Here is a 17,001-nt window from a genome sequence, read left to right on the forward strand (position 1 = left end):
TTGAAGTAATTTCAACTCATAAGACAATAACTAAAATATGTCTACAAGGTTATTCATGGATGATGCATGCTGTGTGTCATTGGCTCTTTATTACCGTAACTTTATTGTAGTAAACTTTATCTAGGTTTGGAAGGCATATCAATCCCATCTTTGACAAATCTTGAAAAGAAAAACACCAAATATTCATTCTAGAAGTTACTCCTCAAGTACCTTCTCCTAACACTATGCTGATTATAAAAGATGAATAAACACATACAAACCCATGAATTATTCAAGCTAAATGATGGAGTTAACTCTCAGCAAGGATGAAGGTTGAGGCTCTCTCTTTAGAAGACAATGGCTAAGAGTATCCAACCCTAAATGCCTGAGGGTTTATATAAACTTCTTATAGGTGAATTAAGCCCATCTTAAGCTTGGATCACTTAATCTAATCCACTTGGTCTTAATTAGTTAGTTGTCCTATTATCCATTAATTTACTAGCCAATCCAAAAAATCATTCATAAACTCTTTCGCAACCTTGCATATTTACCAAACATATATGAATAAAAACTCATAAATCACTGAAAATAATATGTTACCAAGGAGTGTGAACTCAAATAAGCACCACTAGGACCCTAAGGAAATACTAGCTCCCTTAGAATCCAATTTTGAAGTTAACTCAACATTTTAGAGAGTTAACTAGAATATTCTTGCACCCTATGATATTAGATAGAGAAAAAATTGATTAAATCCAATTTAATCAATCTTTCGAGTTTGTGACTTAGTAAGCATTGTATGTAAGCTCTTCATGAACTGGTGTTTGTAATATAGTGAGGTATAGTCATCATCCTCTTAAGATTACTCTACTATCCTTGAGTCTTAAATCCTCTTATTATGTAATCAACTGAGACACTCTAGCTCATAAGAGCTTATGTCAAATTCCACCAAAGGAATTATTATGACATAGATTTCATGATCACAAATGATAACCTAAGGGAACACATTATCTCAAACCTATGAGATATCATGGTGTATGTCTTGAAAATACCTATTGTCACTTATCTTAATCAATAGTAACTCAACCATAGGGAATATATAACCATCTTAAGGTCTCACTTGTACGTTAAAGCCACTAATGACCTCAACTATCGATATACCTATGAAAATCAATAATTTTTTTTAATATTTTTCAATATATCCCTAAAATCCAACTCTCGATATAATAAAATGTAAAATTTTACAAAAGAAATTTTTTGCTGATTGTATCTTATTTTCCCTTTTTTTCATCCATTTTTTAAATTGTGGAAGGATTAAAAATATGATTGCAGCCATATTTTCAAGGATTTGATTTGCTCATCTGAAATTTGAGTAATAATAAAAATCATTTTTCATAATCCAGTTTTCTTGCTCCAAATTCATCTCCATAGCATACAATTCTATCTACAAGTTTAGTCTGGGTTTGTACATAATTTGTAATTACTATTCATATTTTTATTTGGGTAGTACGTTTTTCAAGTAGTAGAATCATTAACAACTTAGAGGACTATTTTGAATATGAATTTGTTTGAATGGTTGGATTTTAGTTTTTCTTTTCTTTTTTCAATGTCTCAATTGTTTCTAAAAATTTAATGAAATTGTGAAGAATTTACTCAAGTTAACAAACAATTATGTTTTCATTTTATATTTAGAGAAAATTAATCCCACTTACAAATTAAATGTATGTCAACTAAAATTGTACTATAGACTATCAAGGCAAGAAAAAGAAATCCAGATGCTAAATTACTTGAGGACACAACAAGCTTTAACACATATAGCTCATTAAAACTGCATATATTTGGAAACTATGTTTCTATTGAAGATATACTTAAGAATAATACCTTGATTTTCATGGTCATTTGATCAACTGGTAGTTGTGTTGAGATAATCTATTACCATGATTCCTTTAGTTTATGTTTGGGTCTCGGGAAGTATTAAGGAAAGAAAAAAAAAACAGTATGGAAAATTATTTTCTCATAATTGGTTGTCTTATGGAAAATACCAAAGAAAATCAAACATATATACCCATGACATACATATACCTAATAGTGCCAAGGGTGTTGTTTTGTGTACTCTTAACTAGCTCCGACTTCCGACTTCCGACTTCCTTTGAACTATTGACATGAAGTATTGTGTAACACTTTGATGTTCTTAAATTCCATCCCATCTTTTGAAGTAATCCTTACATCAACAGTTTGATTTTGATCTTCTTGAGTTCAACTACCACATCTTTCATGTTGATCCTCTCCTCAGGTGAATCAGCTATACATGCCAAAGCTAAAGCCATAAGTGAGGATAAATAGCTCAGCTTTGTGGCAAGGTCTTCATCCTCTCTTCTCAATAGATTGGCATCAACAACCTCTATCACTGAACTGGATAATGACTCCACCCAAGTCTTCAAGGTTACATCCCCAATGAACATTTCATCCATAGGCTTCTTCCTTGCAAATACTTCCATAAGCAAGATCCCATAGCTATAAACATCGCCCTTTGTGGATACTATCCCATCTGAGCCATACTCTGCTTGCGTGTGATGTTAGTTTTGGTCATAAATTCAACAAAAAAAATATAATAAAATAAGGTAGATACTAATTTTTTGTTTTTTTTGTTTTTTGTAGTAAATAGGCATATAAGTAGTGAGGAACTTTACCTGGTGCCATATAGCTTATTGTGCCCAAGGTCTTTGTTTGCTGCATAGACTCTGTTTCAGTTAAGAGTCTTGCAATCCCAAAATCAGCCACATGAGCAACCATGTTGTTATCTAGCAAAACATTACTGGGCTTCAAGTCGCAATGCACCACAAGGCTCGAACAATCATGATGAAGATACTCCAATGCCGATGCTACATCTATCATAATATTTAATCTTTGGAAGAGATCCAAAAAATAGTTATGAGAATACAACCACTTATCAAGACTTCCTTTAGGCATATATTCGAGCACCAATGCTTTGAAATCAAGGTTTGAGCAACAGGTAATTATCCTGATAAGATTTCGGTGGCAGATCCCTTGCATCACTTCACATTCTGATTCGAAACTCCTCAAGGCTCCTTGGAATTCTAAATTGAAAACCTTTATAGCAACAGTTAAGCCATTAGATAATACCCCTTTGTATACCATGCCTAGGCTTCCTTTCCCAATCAAATTGTCTTCACCAAAGTCGTTTGTTGCATAAAGAAGTTGCTGCTGTGAAATTTTTTCATGTGCTCCAGGAAGCAATGAATCAATTGGAGCTGGTATTTCCGTGTTATCTCGTCTACGTATCCACAGAACAATGAAAGCCACTAAAGTTACTGTTGATCCGACTGGTAGTAGAATATATTTCAAGATGAATGACTTTGTCTTCCATGATTGAGTGCGGTTGTTTTTATCACATGCTATGACTTGAAAATGAGGTGCTCCACATAAGGCTTCATTGAAGATGAACGATTCAGCAGTGAAATTTACGAAAGGTCCTCCATTCGGAATTTCTCCTTGTAGTTTGTTGAAAGAAACATTTAGATGCTTGAGATAAATAAGGGCCTCCAATGACTTGGGAATGGTTCCAGATAAATTGTTCTGGGATAGATCCATGGATTCCAAGCTTAGCAAATCACCAAATTCTACAGGTATTGAACCTTGTAGTTTGTTTTGGGACAAGGAAAGATTAACCAAATTTTGTAGTTCTCCCATCCTTCTTGGAATGTAACCTGAAATAAGGTTCTTTGACAGGTCCAATGTTGTAATGGACTTCATGTTTCCAACTTCGGGAGGTAGATTACCAGTCAAGAAATTTGAAGACAAGCTAAGAACCAACAAATCTCTAAGGCTCCAAAAGGACATAGGAATGTTGAAAGCTAACACATTGGAGTCAAGAGAGAGTTCTCGTAGCGCAGGAAGATCTCCAAAACAACTTGGGATTGATCCAGACAATTTGTTAGAACTCAAATGCAAGTATCCCAAGTTCTTCAAATGGCAAAGATCATTTGGAATGGATCCTTGTATTCTATTTCCAGCAATGTACAATCGTTGGAGCTTCTGTAGCTGTCCCAATGTAGTTGGAATCGACCCTGTTAAGTCATTAGCTCCCAGGTCCAGCCATATCAAATTGGTCAAATTACCAATTCCTGTGGGAATGGTTCCTCTGAAATGGCAGGCTGATGCTGTAAAACTTTCAAGAGCAACGGAAAGATTCCCTAGTGAATTTGGAAGAGTGCCTCTTAAAGGATTATAATCTATCCACAATGTTCTCAAAAATTTGCAATTTGTCAAAGAAGTAAGAAAACCAACCTCAGAGGTTAAGTGTTCATCAGTCAATTGATTGCCTGCAAGGTTGAGAACTTCAAGCTTCCTTAGGTTACTGAGATCTTTTGGCACATTACCAGTGAAATAGTTGTCCGATATGTGTAGCCGGATAAGTTTTGACATATTTGAAATAGACACTGGAATTGTTCCACTGAATTCATTGCCTCCTATAAAAAGCCCTTCAAGATCTGGGAGCCAAGTGCCAATACTTGATGGAAGACCGCTTGAAAGGTGATTTTGCGCCAACGCAAGGGTCTGTAGTTTAGAGATGTTAAAAATATCTTCTGGTATCGTCCCTGTAAGATTGTTGGACCCCAACTGAAGGAATTTTAAGGCCTTCAAATTACCAAATGAAGTTGGAATGGAACCTATGAGGCTATTGGTGCTTCCTGTGAATTTATTGATTGATAATGACAGTAACAGGAGCTCTCCACATAAAAATAGAGTTGTAGGAAGTTGACCACTGAGATGATTCTGAGAAAGATAGAGCCCTTGGAGATTAGGAAGATGTTTACAATTATCCATTGGAAGACCCCCTGAAAGGCTATTATTAGTGAAATCAATCCTGTGTAAAGAAGAGATATTGAAAATTTCGGCAGGAATAGGGCCATTGATTCCACTAGATGCTAAGTGCAAAATATTTAAATTTGAAAGATTCCCAATCTCTCTAGGAATTCCACCTATCAATTTGTTATAACCAAGATATAATTCTTCAAGATTGGACAAACTCCCTAGGGCTTGTGGAATGCCTCCAGTGAACTGATTGATTGATAATTTTAGCACTCGAAGCTCTCGACAATGAGAAAAACTAGAGATTTCACCTTCTAGGTTATTTATTTCCAAATTCAAAAACCTTAACGAAGAGATGTTGAATAGTGATTGAGGTATTTCTCCTGCAACACAATTAAAATGAGTGCATTGGAAAAATACTTATGCTTTGTTTATATCTTTGAAAGCTTGAGGGAAAGTGAGTGAATAAAAAGAAGGAAAAGAGAGGAAAGAAAAAGTGTACCTGTCAAGCTGTTATTCTGGAGAGATAAGCTCTGAAGCTCTACCAAATTACCAATTCCACTTGGTATGCTTCCCGTGAAATCATTATATGATAAGGAAATTCCTTGAAGCTTTATACATTGGCCTAAACCGGTGGGGACCTTTCCACTCAAATGATTTGATGAAAGATTAAGCTCCTTGAGCTTTAGACTGGCGTAGCATATATCCATGGGAAGACTCCCAGAGAGGCTATTATAGGAGAGACTAATGTTGAGCAAGGAAGATATGTTGAAAATGGTGGTTGGTATGGAACCTGTTAAGTTGTTCATTGGGAATGACAATATCTTCAGATTAAGAAGATTACTCATCTTCTTTGAAATTTCACCAATCAACTGATTATTGCCAAGATATAGCTCTTCAAGTTTTGATAAATTACAAATGGCTTCTGGAATACTTCCAACTAGTTTATTATTGAATAAATTCAACTGTTGAAGCTCCTTGCACTTACCTAACATAAAATTTAAAAAAAAAAATGATTTAAATTATTATTGGCGTGAACATATGTGGTTCTGGAGGAGAATAAAAGAAAGAAAGAAAAAAAATATTAAAAGAGAATTGTTTTCTTATGATAGATTTTACTAAAGAAAATTATTTCCTCATGATAGATTTTACTAAAGAAAATAAGAACGAAAATGAAATATAATTAAAATTAATTAAAAATTTATACATTTTTAAATTTTTAAATCTTTATATAGAAGAATTAAAATAAGTAAATGAATTTGAATAACATATAAATCAATTATTAACTTTAAATCTATTTTTATTTTTTTCCATTTTTTTTCTAAGTTTCATCTTTATTTTCTTTCCCTCATATTTTTTGGGAATAAACATAGTTAAAGTTTTACTTGATTTTAAGAAAATATGAGGGAAAGAAAATAGAGAGGAGAAATGAAAAAAAAAAAAAAGTAAAGAAAAATAGAAAATAGATTTAAAGTCAATAGATTGTTTACATGCTATTTCAAACACATTTCACTTATTTTAACTTTTCTATATAAAGATTAAATAATTTAAAAATAATAAGTTTTAATTGATTTTAATTATATTTTATTTTTATTTTTATATTTTTCATAGTAAAATCAAATATAAAAAAATACTTTAATATTTTTTTCTTAATATTTTCTTGGAATCAAACATCTTGATAATATTTAAAAGAGACACTAATATTGAGGAAAACTTGTCTTAAGTCACATTAATATGGAGGAAAACTAATCATGAATCACATATTGATGGCTGCCAAGCATTTAGGTTGCACATTTTGGTTTGATTGACTACAATTTCTAATCTATATGATGGTTTGAATTGTGTACAATAATGTTTCTTACTCTATAATATATTATCAAATAATTTGTGAAATTGACTATACACTTAACACAAATGTTGAGTATAGAATATAATTAACTAATTGATATTTTATTTTTATTTTTTATTAGGAATATTAACAACAAAAATATCTACTTTGTCATAAATAAATATTATATTATAGCTTTAAATATATTAAATTAAATTAAATTAAGTTTTATATATATGAAATTATTTGATATGTATTACATATTTGATTACACTTTAATGTACAATATACTTCCTTAAATTAAGTTTTTTTTCAATAATTTAATTTTTTTGGATCAAAATTTTCTAGAATTAAAATTATCTATCAAATGAAAAATGTTCTGATTTGTGTTTGGTAATACCCATTCTAAAATTTAAAATAAAAATTATTACAACTACTATGATTATGTTTACTTGAATTCATTCAAAATAGAAAGAAAATAATAATTTTTAAGAAATGAAAAAAAATAAAATTGTATAATAATTTATTTAATTAAAATAAATTTTATATCAAAATAAAGAGAACAAATTAAAATTTTATCAGTCTTTTAGATATTATACATAATCACAATAATTTAACAATCTAGTTACCAAATATTTAATTATTATTTTTAAAACTACAATTTATCAATTCCTCAATTATCTTTTATCACACCTTAATTGTTTTACTTTCAACACCTTTGAAAGATAAAAATCATCATAATCCCAAACATGCCCCAAGATTGGAGAAGAAAATCATTTCTAATTAAAATCAGTTAAAACTTCTGTATTTTAAAATTATTTAATCTTTATATAAAAAAATTAAAATAAGTAAAATGAGTTTAAAACAAGATATAAAAATAATTTATTGGCTTTAAAATTATTTTTTATTTTCTTTCACTTGTTGTTTTCTTTTACTTTTCCTCTTTATTTATTTTTTACCTTTGCATTTTCTCTTAAATTTTTAGGAACCAAAAATGAATTGTCTTTATTGATGTTAAATATTGAAACAAAAAACATGAGCATTGACTCATAAAGTAGACAAAATTTATGAGAATCTTACCAATATCCCGAGGAAGAGAGCCATGAAAGTAGTTATTACTAAGATCAAACGAAACAAGAAATGAGAGGTTGCCGACTTGTGGCGCAATAGTTCCTTCAAGACCCATGTTAGAGAGATTGATTGCTGAAACTCTTTGTTGAGGAGCATTGCAAGAAATACCATACCAACTGCAATGGGAGCTTTTTGTAGACCAATTTGTTGCCAAAATGCCTTGAGAATCATATGTGATATGGGCTTTCAAGGCAATAAGGGCAAACTCATCAACTAAATTGAAGGACAACACCATGGGTGTGAAGCAATGCACCCAAAAAAACACTAAAACATAAGGTGTAAAAAGAAGCATTTTTTCTTGAGAAAGCAAAATGAAAAGGTAGTTGTGAAGGAGAGGATGAGGTTTATAAAAGCAAGGGTTAAGGAAAAGAGAGGGATTGGTGGGCAACAAGGAGAGTAATTGGTGGGCAACAAAGAAGCAAGACTTTTCTAACTCCCATACAAATAACAATTCCAAAGAGCCATTTTCTGCATGACCATTGACCAAACACAAAATTTGACACTTCCTACACATCATCGAATGCATGGACTATGACCAGAGCTGATGCAACTGTCTCTCATTGGACATACTCAAAACAATTCAACAGCATTTGCATGTGTCATGGCGGAATTGGAGAAATGTAGGAAGAATGAAGAACCCCGGTGTTGCATGTGGTCCCTAAAATGAAAAGAACACTGTCAGCCTCTTTTGGAAAAGTGGGTTAAGCCAGTCATGAAGGGGGAGCTACGGTGCAGTTTTCCAAATGGAGGGCAAAAGAGCTAGCGTCGTGCAGTGACGAGTGCCGCCAATCACGGTGCCTTAGTCCTCATTCCATAGCAGACTTAACTCCCCTCGCATGTAGAGTTGTCTACCTTTGGTAATAATTCTTTTGCCTCCTCTCCATACATAATTATTCTTAAAAGAACTTAAAAATAAATAATAATAATAATATAATAATAAAATTGAAAATTTTGAAATTTATTAAATTAAAATACCATAAAATCAATATAAACTATTAATAAGAATATATTATAGGTTGGGGTAAGGAATCATAATTGTGGTAACATGAGTTACATGATTTGAAAGATTGGATTTAGGTTCCCAATTGGACCTAAGTTAATGAATTGTTGTTAGCCAAGTTCATAATTACAACATATATAATGACAATTGTACACCCAAATGTTCCCCGAAGAAATAATTTTTAATATGCCCTCTAAGACACACCGTTCTAATAATTTAGTACCTAATTTTTTCTTTAAGTATTCAAGAAATTACTTCAAGAACTCTCTAAATTTTCTTTGATCTTCAAATCTTCTCATTGCAATTTTTATTTTGATATTATCTCTTTATTTTCTAAAGATAATTATCTTATTGATTATCGGACCTGCATTTTTCACATGTTGCTACTCAATAACGAAACTCTCAATTTTTATTGTGAAAATTTGATTTTTAGAAAATATTTGGACTCACTACTTATTTTTGTTTTATTTTTGAAGACCCTAAATATGACTCATAAAAAGGAAAAGCGGTATCTAAAAAACAGAATTTGGGTTTGGAGATTAGGTTACCTATTGAGAAAGTATGATGACAAGTCGTAATGCCCCTCTAAACCGTAAAATTAAGTCTCTACTAATTAGTTAAGCTAACTATAACAATTGATTAGTTAATCTATGGATACCGAACAATAAATATAATGTACAATGATCAAGATATGGATGGATGTATAATCAAATATATGAGGATAGAGGGCGTACCTGAGCAGCTAACTGAGTGCTTCTTAATTAGGTGCTTCAAAAGAAATTATGTTAGTGCAAAACAGCAAGCGTAAAATATCTTATGCATGTCATAGAACGAAGCAAAATCAATTGATATTCAATAAAAAAAATAAGATATGTTGGGCTCCACCAATACCGATTTATTTTTGTATAAATTAATTTTATAAATTCCATTTCCTTGACATTCATGGAGAATTAAGGAGCATAGGAATTTGGGGAAAATTCCATTATTCTAGAATAACATAATTTATTCATGTTTATTAAAAATCGAGAAAATAAAAAAAAAATCAAGAAAAATAAAAGAATGCATGCCAAAAGGAAATTAGGCAACAAACAATTTATTAAAATCAGGAATTTTAAAAGAAATAGTTATGGAGATAAATTTATTGAATATAGGGTGTATAATCAGTTTTAACATATGTAAGAAGGTACAGTTATAAACCAAGAATCCGCACAATTGGCAAAGGTACACGTGAGCTTGAAAATGGCACACCAAAGGTGGCCATGCAAACCATGCAAGAGTGGGTCCTAGGGATGCCAAGGTGTTGTTGATTGCAGCTTCAGGGAAGAGTGTGAGCTCCACAAGTCTGCTATCCGTCATCCAACAAGTCTGTATTGCTGAGAAAAGTTTTTATCCTCCAAGTGCAGCAGCATGGCATAATGCTTCCAACAAGAGGAAATCCTTTTGCACGCATCTTCAGACCAGTTTATCAAAAGCTTGGATGATAAAGCCTTAGCCTTATACAATTTGATTTTTACTTCCAGAACTTTCTACTACTTCTGCTCTCCATGAAGAAGACCATCAGTTCATGGAAAGCTCGGAGAAGAACAGAAGGATCACCATAAATGGATCACCCTCACTGCGAGAAACAAGAGCCCACTTCTGTTTCAAGTTATCATCACCACTAATGTCGCCATCAGCAAAACATTTCTCCAATGGTGGCAGAAATTCAAGAACATGGACATTAGATTGTGCATTCCAATCAGCAAACCAAACCGGAGCTCCTACACTTCAATGTAGCACACACTGCAGAGACCATGCATTCTTTTGAGAGACTGAAAATGCAGCCTGTTCTGGAGCCTTGTTGTCTTGAAGAATCTCTAAGAATTTGGCCATGCAGCCATGCAGAAGTGTAACCTTCTGTTATCTAACCTCCATACTAGGGTGTCTCAGCTACGTAAATTTTGGACTCTCATGTCAACTGTATTCATCCCAAAAATCACAAACAAGCTGCGCGCTTGGACCACCATAGTCAGCGATCAAGGTTTTGCATGGTGGAGGTCCGAACCTTGTTTGATCGAGTTTATACAAAGCTCCATACAGTGTAGTTCCATCATTTGCCTGTATTTGGACCATCTCTGGAGGCTCTTGATGCACTCACTCCACTCAGCATCACAGTCAGACCCACAAAGAACTGCATTGGCTATATCAGTAGCTTTAACACGGACTGGACAGAGAGACTTGATTATAGATCCAAGCATCTGAGTAGCATTGATCGCTTTGCGGTAATTCTCGACTCAGATTCAGTTGATGCTCTCTAAGGAATATTCGTCGTGCTTTCATCCAATGTTCTATTTGTGGATTCACCCACCTGTGTTTGATTTTCTCCCGATCTGGATGTTCCTGCGTGTGAAGCAGTTGAAAGCATGGATTGCTGAATATCTGAACCATTCACCAATGAATCCCCTTTTACTTTTGCATGCACCGGATCAGATTTCACAAGTGAAACATTTTTTGTTCTCTCCAACCTCCCATTTACAGTTTTTGCTCTTAATACCTCCAAATTCCTAACATCTAAATATTGGATTCCAGTAATAGGTAAGGTTGTGGCAGTAAGTTGAATGGGGCTTGGCAAAGGACTTAGTCCAGAAACTGCATGGGTGACAGTCCCAAGTGGGCCCACCTGTGGATGAGATGAGGTAACACAACAGTGGGGAGAAATCCTTGGTGCAACAGGAGGGACTGTCTGATTGCAGAAAGCAGAACCCATGCCATTGAACAATTCTCCTGCCAAGAGTCCTGGGTACAAGTAAGAAGGGAAACCTCACCATTGTTGAGCAAAACAACGCCTCCATCTGTGTGATTTTTTTTTAGGTCCATGGTAAAGATAGCCTCTTGCAAATTACCGAGGAAGGAATCCATGACTAGAGCACCCGATGTCATTTAAACACCAATTAAACTGAAATTAGGAGACATGCACTTGTTTGTGGATTTAAACATCAGCTGTGCCAGATAATTGAGGAAAGCCAAGGATCCCTTTTGATCGACATTGCCATTGTGAATGTCTTCGTTCACACATTTCAAGTTCTTGTGCTGAAACTTCTGTAATGTCAGACTCCATTCAACCATATGTATTTGCAATGATCTTGTGAAGTTTTTGAACTTAGATGTACTGCGAAGAAGATCAGTCATGAGAGTTCTCGTCTAGGACCCAACTCTACTAGATTCACTTTACTGGGTTGACCCAACAACTTTCCTGATTCCTCAACAGTTTCATCATAATTCTCAGCATAAACACCCACAAGATCTACAGCTTCATATGTTATACCAGTGCTTGATGTGTCCAACTCCAGACGTATGCAGGAACGATCAGGCTCCAGTGTATGCAGCTCTTGCTGAACTGTAAAATTGACTTCTATATTCAAAGATAACAGTTATTCGAAGAATGGACACAGGACTTATATCATCTTCATCTCGGACTAATAGATTTAACTCAGGCCACACTAATTCTCTCCAAGCAGCAAATCATCTTCATGCACTGATCGTCATCGCCAAGACCAACTGGAATAAGGCATTTTGCTCCTTGCTCGCTTAGTAGTTTAGATGTCAGAAGATGCTAAAATACAATCCCGAGTTCACATTGCTCTCTCTGGAACACGGAGACATGTGACATGCGCTAAATGGAAGCTCCATCACCACAAACAATTCAGGAGAACTGCTTATACTCTTAAAAACAGGATGCTCTTCTCTACCACCCATTGTTTCAACACCTTTAGTTGTTGAGGCCGCCTATCTGCTTTCACAAAGTAGAAGCCATACAGTAGAGTATCCTCAACTTGCCTAATCAGAAATTCTTTCTTCCATGTTGCTAAGATACCCTTGGGAAGTACAACAAGAGGTATGGCTTGGGAAGACATAGCTAGGAAACTCTGCATGAAACTGATGATCATGAAAGTTTTCCAAGACCCTGGAGCATGAACCAGAATGCCACCCCTGGGATTTTCTGCCACCAAGTTGCTTATCAGAAAATTGAAGCCCTCCATTTGATGGGGGTTCACTTGCATGTTGTGCCTTATCTCCCATTCTGGTGTCCACTTTCCTGTTTATCTATGACTGGTTTGGATTTCCCGAAAGTTTCTAGCTTAGCTGATCATGAAGGTGCCTCGCATTGCTTGTCATTACACGCGCTTTTAAATTTTTTTGGTCCATGTTCAGTTGAAAGAAAGTATCCCCAAGGGGGGATTCAATGATTGCCCGTAATGAGTAATGAGTTCCCCAAAATAGAATATAATTATTGTCAGCCTTACAATACTACTCTCTTAAAATTTTCTGCTCCCTCAACAGTAATAGCTCAGCCCACCAATGTCAAAAGACTTTTCCGGGCAATGTTTACAATGTTATCCAAATTGATAACAAGTGTATATAATAAATGTAAAAAGTTGGAACTCACAAATAAGGTTCATCAAGGCTAAAGTTTGATTTTATGTCTTTAAGACGAATTTGTCCCGCTCAAGTGTTTACGGTTTATTGACAATTGTCTTCTAAAATGCAACAATTAGTTTCTTGTAATAGTAGCACTTTAAATCACAAGAAACAACAAATCACTTAGTGATTTGTACTCTTTTGTATATCAAATATTTGGTAAAAAAGAAAAATGACCAAACTTGAAGTTAAGGAGGACTTGAATGACAAGAAATGAGAAAGAGTGTCATGGGGGGCTATTTATAGATTTGAAGGTGACTTATTAGAAGAGATGTGTCTTTAAAATACTAGACACATCCTTTGAAGGGTTGTGTCTTAAGACATCAAATACATCCTTTGGAAGAGGTTTTGTCTTTTAAATACAAAACACATTCTTTAAAATAAGTTGTATTCATTAAGAAATAACATGTCTTCTAAAGGAAAAAAAAATAATATCCTATATAAAAATTCCAACATACAAGGCAAAAATTACTTTCTTCCTCCAGTCTGGGTACTATACAAATCTGTTTTTTTCACTGAATTCTGTCAGAATAGTAGCTGCATTTAACTTTTTGTCCATTGTATTCTACAAAAGTGCATGCTCACACTGTCTTGCTGCTACTTCATCCACCTCCCTGGAATTTTCTCCACTTATAATTTCGCCCATTGGATAATCAGATGATCCCATACTCTGCCAGCCCCTCTTGAGCCTATCAGTTTTTACAAAACAAATGCTGCCTGCTGTGGGTTGAAGCTGTTGCATATCCTTGGGAACATTAACTGGGCATGCTTTAAGCTTCATGGAAACTTTGGGAACAAAGTAGATTCCACTAAACACTTTGCCAATTTCATAAGACGAGCACGGTTCTCTCCAGGCATGGTACGAGTGAACAAAATAGACATGAAGGTTTCCAATATCATCCAAAATTTCGGAGTCTTTCACTGTGTGTAAAGCATTCCACCCAATATGAGGTACTCTGAAACCATTAGACGAGTCAAAATGCCCAACAACACCAGGTATCAAACCAAAAACTCTCATGTTCAAAGGAGTCAAAATGCAGCTACTATTCTGACAGAATTCAGTGATAAAAACAGATTTGTATAGAATGTACATGAGAGTTTTTGGTTTGATACCTGGTGTTGTTGGGCATTTTGACTCGTCTAATGGTTTCAGAGTACCTCATATTGGGTGGAATGCTTTACACACAGTGAAAACTCCGAAATTTTGGATGATATTGGAAACCTTCATGTCTATTTTGTTCACTCGTACCATGCCTGGAGAGAACCGTGACTCCTTTGAACCGTGACTTCTCACAAACCTTCATGTCTATTAGCTCCATTCTTTTCCTTCTCACAAAAAAAAAAATCAATCTATGAAAAAGAAAACAGAAAAAGCATAGAATGTACATGTACCGAAACACAAGCTCAGTTCAAACATATAGAAAAAGTGACATTGAAGACAAAAAAAAAAAACCAAAAATACAGCTAAAAATTAGCATTACAGTAATTAAAAAGAGATAAAAGAAAATCATCAGATTCACTCAATCACATGCAGAACACCTAGAAACAAAATACCTGCTGAGTGTTTCTTTGTATTTAACGAACTTTTGAAACTAGTTTTCTGGATGATTAAAAAGAGAAGAGACCAATAATGAAAAAATTATTTAAAAAAAAAATCAAGGAAAGAAAATGAAGAAGAAAATCGGTAAGTTGTGATGAAAGACAGAAAAGTAGAGAGGATTTTGTCGGATCGAAAAGCGAGGAAGAGAAAAGAGGCTCGGTGTCCGGTACCGGAAACGCAGGAAAAGAGAGAGGGAAACACTCGCCTTTGGATTCAAGCGCGTGCGCTACCATGGAAATTATTCGATTCCTCCTTTGTATTTCTCGTTCTCTCCTGCTGTTGCTCACGATACCAGACAAATTGGCATTGCAGGCGTCACCGCTTACGGCGTTATTCAAAACCCATTGACAAATCCCAAAAAAAAAAAAAAAAAGGAAAATAAATTTATTTAATCCTATGTTGATCAGAGATACCATAAGAAAGAGAGAAGCCGCCACGTTTGAATGGAACCTTAATATTATAATAATAATAATAATTATTATTATTATTATTATTATTGACATATGCGGTTGGTAGTTGGTACGTAGCCATACTAAGAGCATTTCCTTTACAAAATGATAAAAGAAATGATGTGCTTAATTTGTAAATGACTTACTTCTTCGAGTCAATGAATATGAAAATAAGACTTGTATTTTGAATTTTCTTCTTTAAAAGTCATATTTTTCAAAATGAGTGGGTTAGAAAATTGTTTTTGAAAGTCATTTTCTATTTTGAAAATAGAATTTGCATTTTTAATATAAATTATTTTTAGAATAAATTTTAAGTAATTTTCATTTGTATTTATGTAATATTTTTATAACATTTAAAAAATATTTTTTAAAATTTATTTTTATCTTTAGATTTTTTTAATAATATTTTATTACTAAAAATAGTTCGAAACGTTTGCTAAAATAATTTATACTCAATACTTAACTGGGTATGAAAATAGGGGCAGTAGGGGATGAATCCACCAAATTGCCATAACTTTGACAGCTCAACCTGTAGGCGTATGATAGGGCTAGTTTCGTCTTTTTACGATAAATTTTTCCCTTTTATAGAAACAAATGGTAGATGGTCAACTTCTTCCAGTTTTACAGGCTGTTGATGATTTGGGTAATTATTTGGGGGCAGTTAGGATGGGGTCGTCCTCATGACCTTTTTAAAGGCCTTTCCAGTTTTACAGGCTGTTGATGATTTGGGTAATTATTTGGGGGCAGTTAGGATGGGGTCGTCCTCATGACCTTTTTAAAGGCCTTTCGCCCGCTCTGTTTCTTCAGATGTGTGCTGAGGTGATTTCAAAATCAACGGCAGGAGATTAGAGTTCAGGGAGCTTTTAGTTTTGGGAAAACTGTGTTTTGGCCCGCCCATTTGGGCCTAATAGCTTTTTCATAACCCAACTTTCCATAACCCAAAATATGTCCACGGTTCCCAAAAAAAATATAATTTTCATGCACTATCCACTGTTTATAATTTAATTTCCAAAATTACCCCTCCAGCCTTCCATGTCAGCAGCCATCTCCTTATCCGTGTCAGCACGGGAAGTTGTGTTTTTAATAATTGAACACAAAAATATTAAGCTTTAGAGTTAGCATTTGCAAAACCCACGACCCGACTCAAAAATTTGGGGAAACGCTCTGACTTCCTCGCTTTTTGCCCTATTCTCTCCTTTTGCCTGCATTTTCATGGGTGGTTTTTGGAATCGGCGGTGGAGCTTCGTCTTCCTTTTGGAGTAATCGCAGGTGAGTTTCCATTCAACAATTTGTTTGGCTGTTGAGAAAAAATTTGGGGTAAATGTTGTTTTGCATTGTTCACGAGCTATCCAAGCTTTTTGATTTTTTTTTTTTTTTTTTTAAACATAAGATGCTATTTCGTAATCTGATTACGATTTGCAAGCAAAGGTGGTATTTTTCTGGCTGGCTCAAAAATCGTGGGTTTAGGGTTTTTGAAATTTAATTCCAATGGCACAATAAGATGCTATTTGGTAATCTGACCACGATTTCCAGGCAAATGTGGTATTTTTGAGCCTGGTTCAAAAATCGTGGGTTAGGGTTTGTGAAATTTAATTCCAATGGCACAATAAGATGCTATTTGGTAATCTGATCACGATTTGCAGGCAAAGGTGGTATTTTTCAGCCTGGCTCAAAAATCGTGGGTTTAGGGTTTGTGAAATTTAATTCAAATGGCACAAAAGCAAAG

The 17,001-nt window shown here is 34.2% G+C and overlaps 1 protein-coding gene across 1 annotated transcript; it reads right to left on the reverse strand.

Annotated features, from left to right (window-relative positions):
• Positions 1-1,865: 1,865 nt before the first annotated feature.
• On the reverse strand, positions 1,866-12,569 carry LOC117924351 (receptor kinase-like protein Xa21). The gene is made up of 3 exons (XM_034842963.1): positions 9,974-12,569; positions 2,667-4,121; positions 1,866-2,536 (listed from the first exon to the last, which is right to left on the reverse strand). The coding sequence occupies exons 1-3, from the start codon at positions 10,122-10,124 to the stop codon at positions 2,199-2,201; spliced, it is 1,944 nt and encodes a 647-aa protein (XP_034698854.1). The 5' UTR covers positions 10,125-12,569; the 3' UTR covers positions 1,866-2,198.
• Positions 12,570-17,001: the final 4,432 nt, after the last annotated feature.

The sequence above is a fragment of the Vitis riparia genome, chromosome 10, assembly GCF_004353265.1.
Source record: "Vitis riparia cultivar Riparia Gloire de Montpellier isolate 1030 chromosome 10, EGFV_Vit.rip_1.0, whole genome shotgun sequence".
Taxonomy (NCBI): Eukaryota; Viridiplantae; Streptophyta; class Magnoliopsida; order Vitales; family Vitaceae; genus Vitis; species Vitis riparia.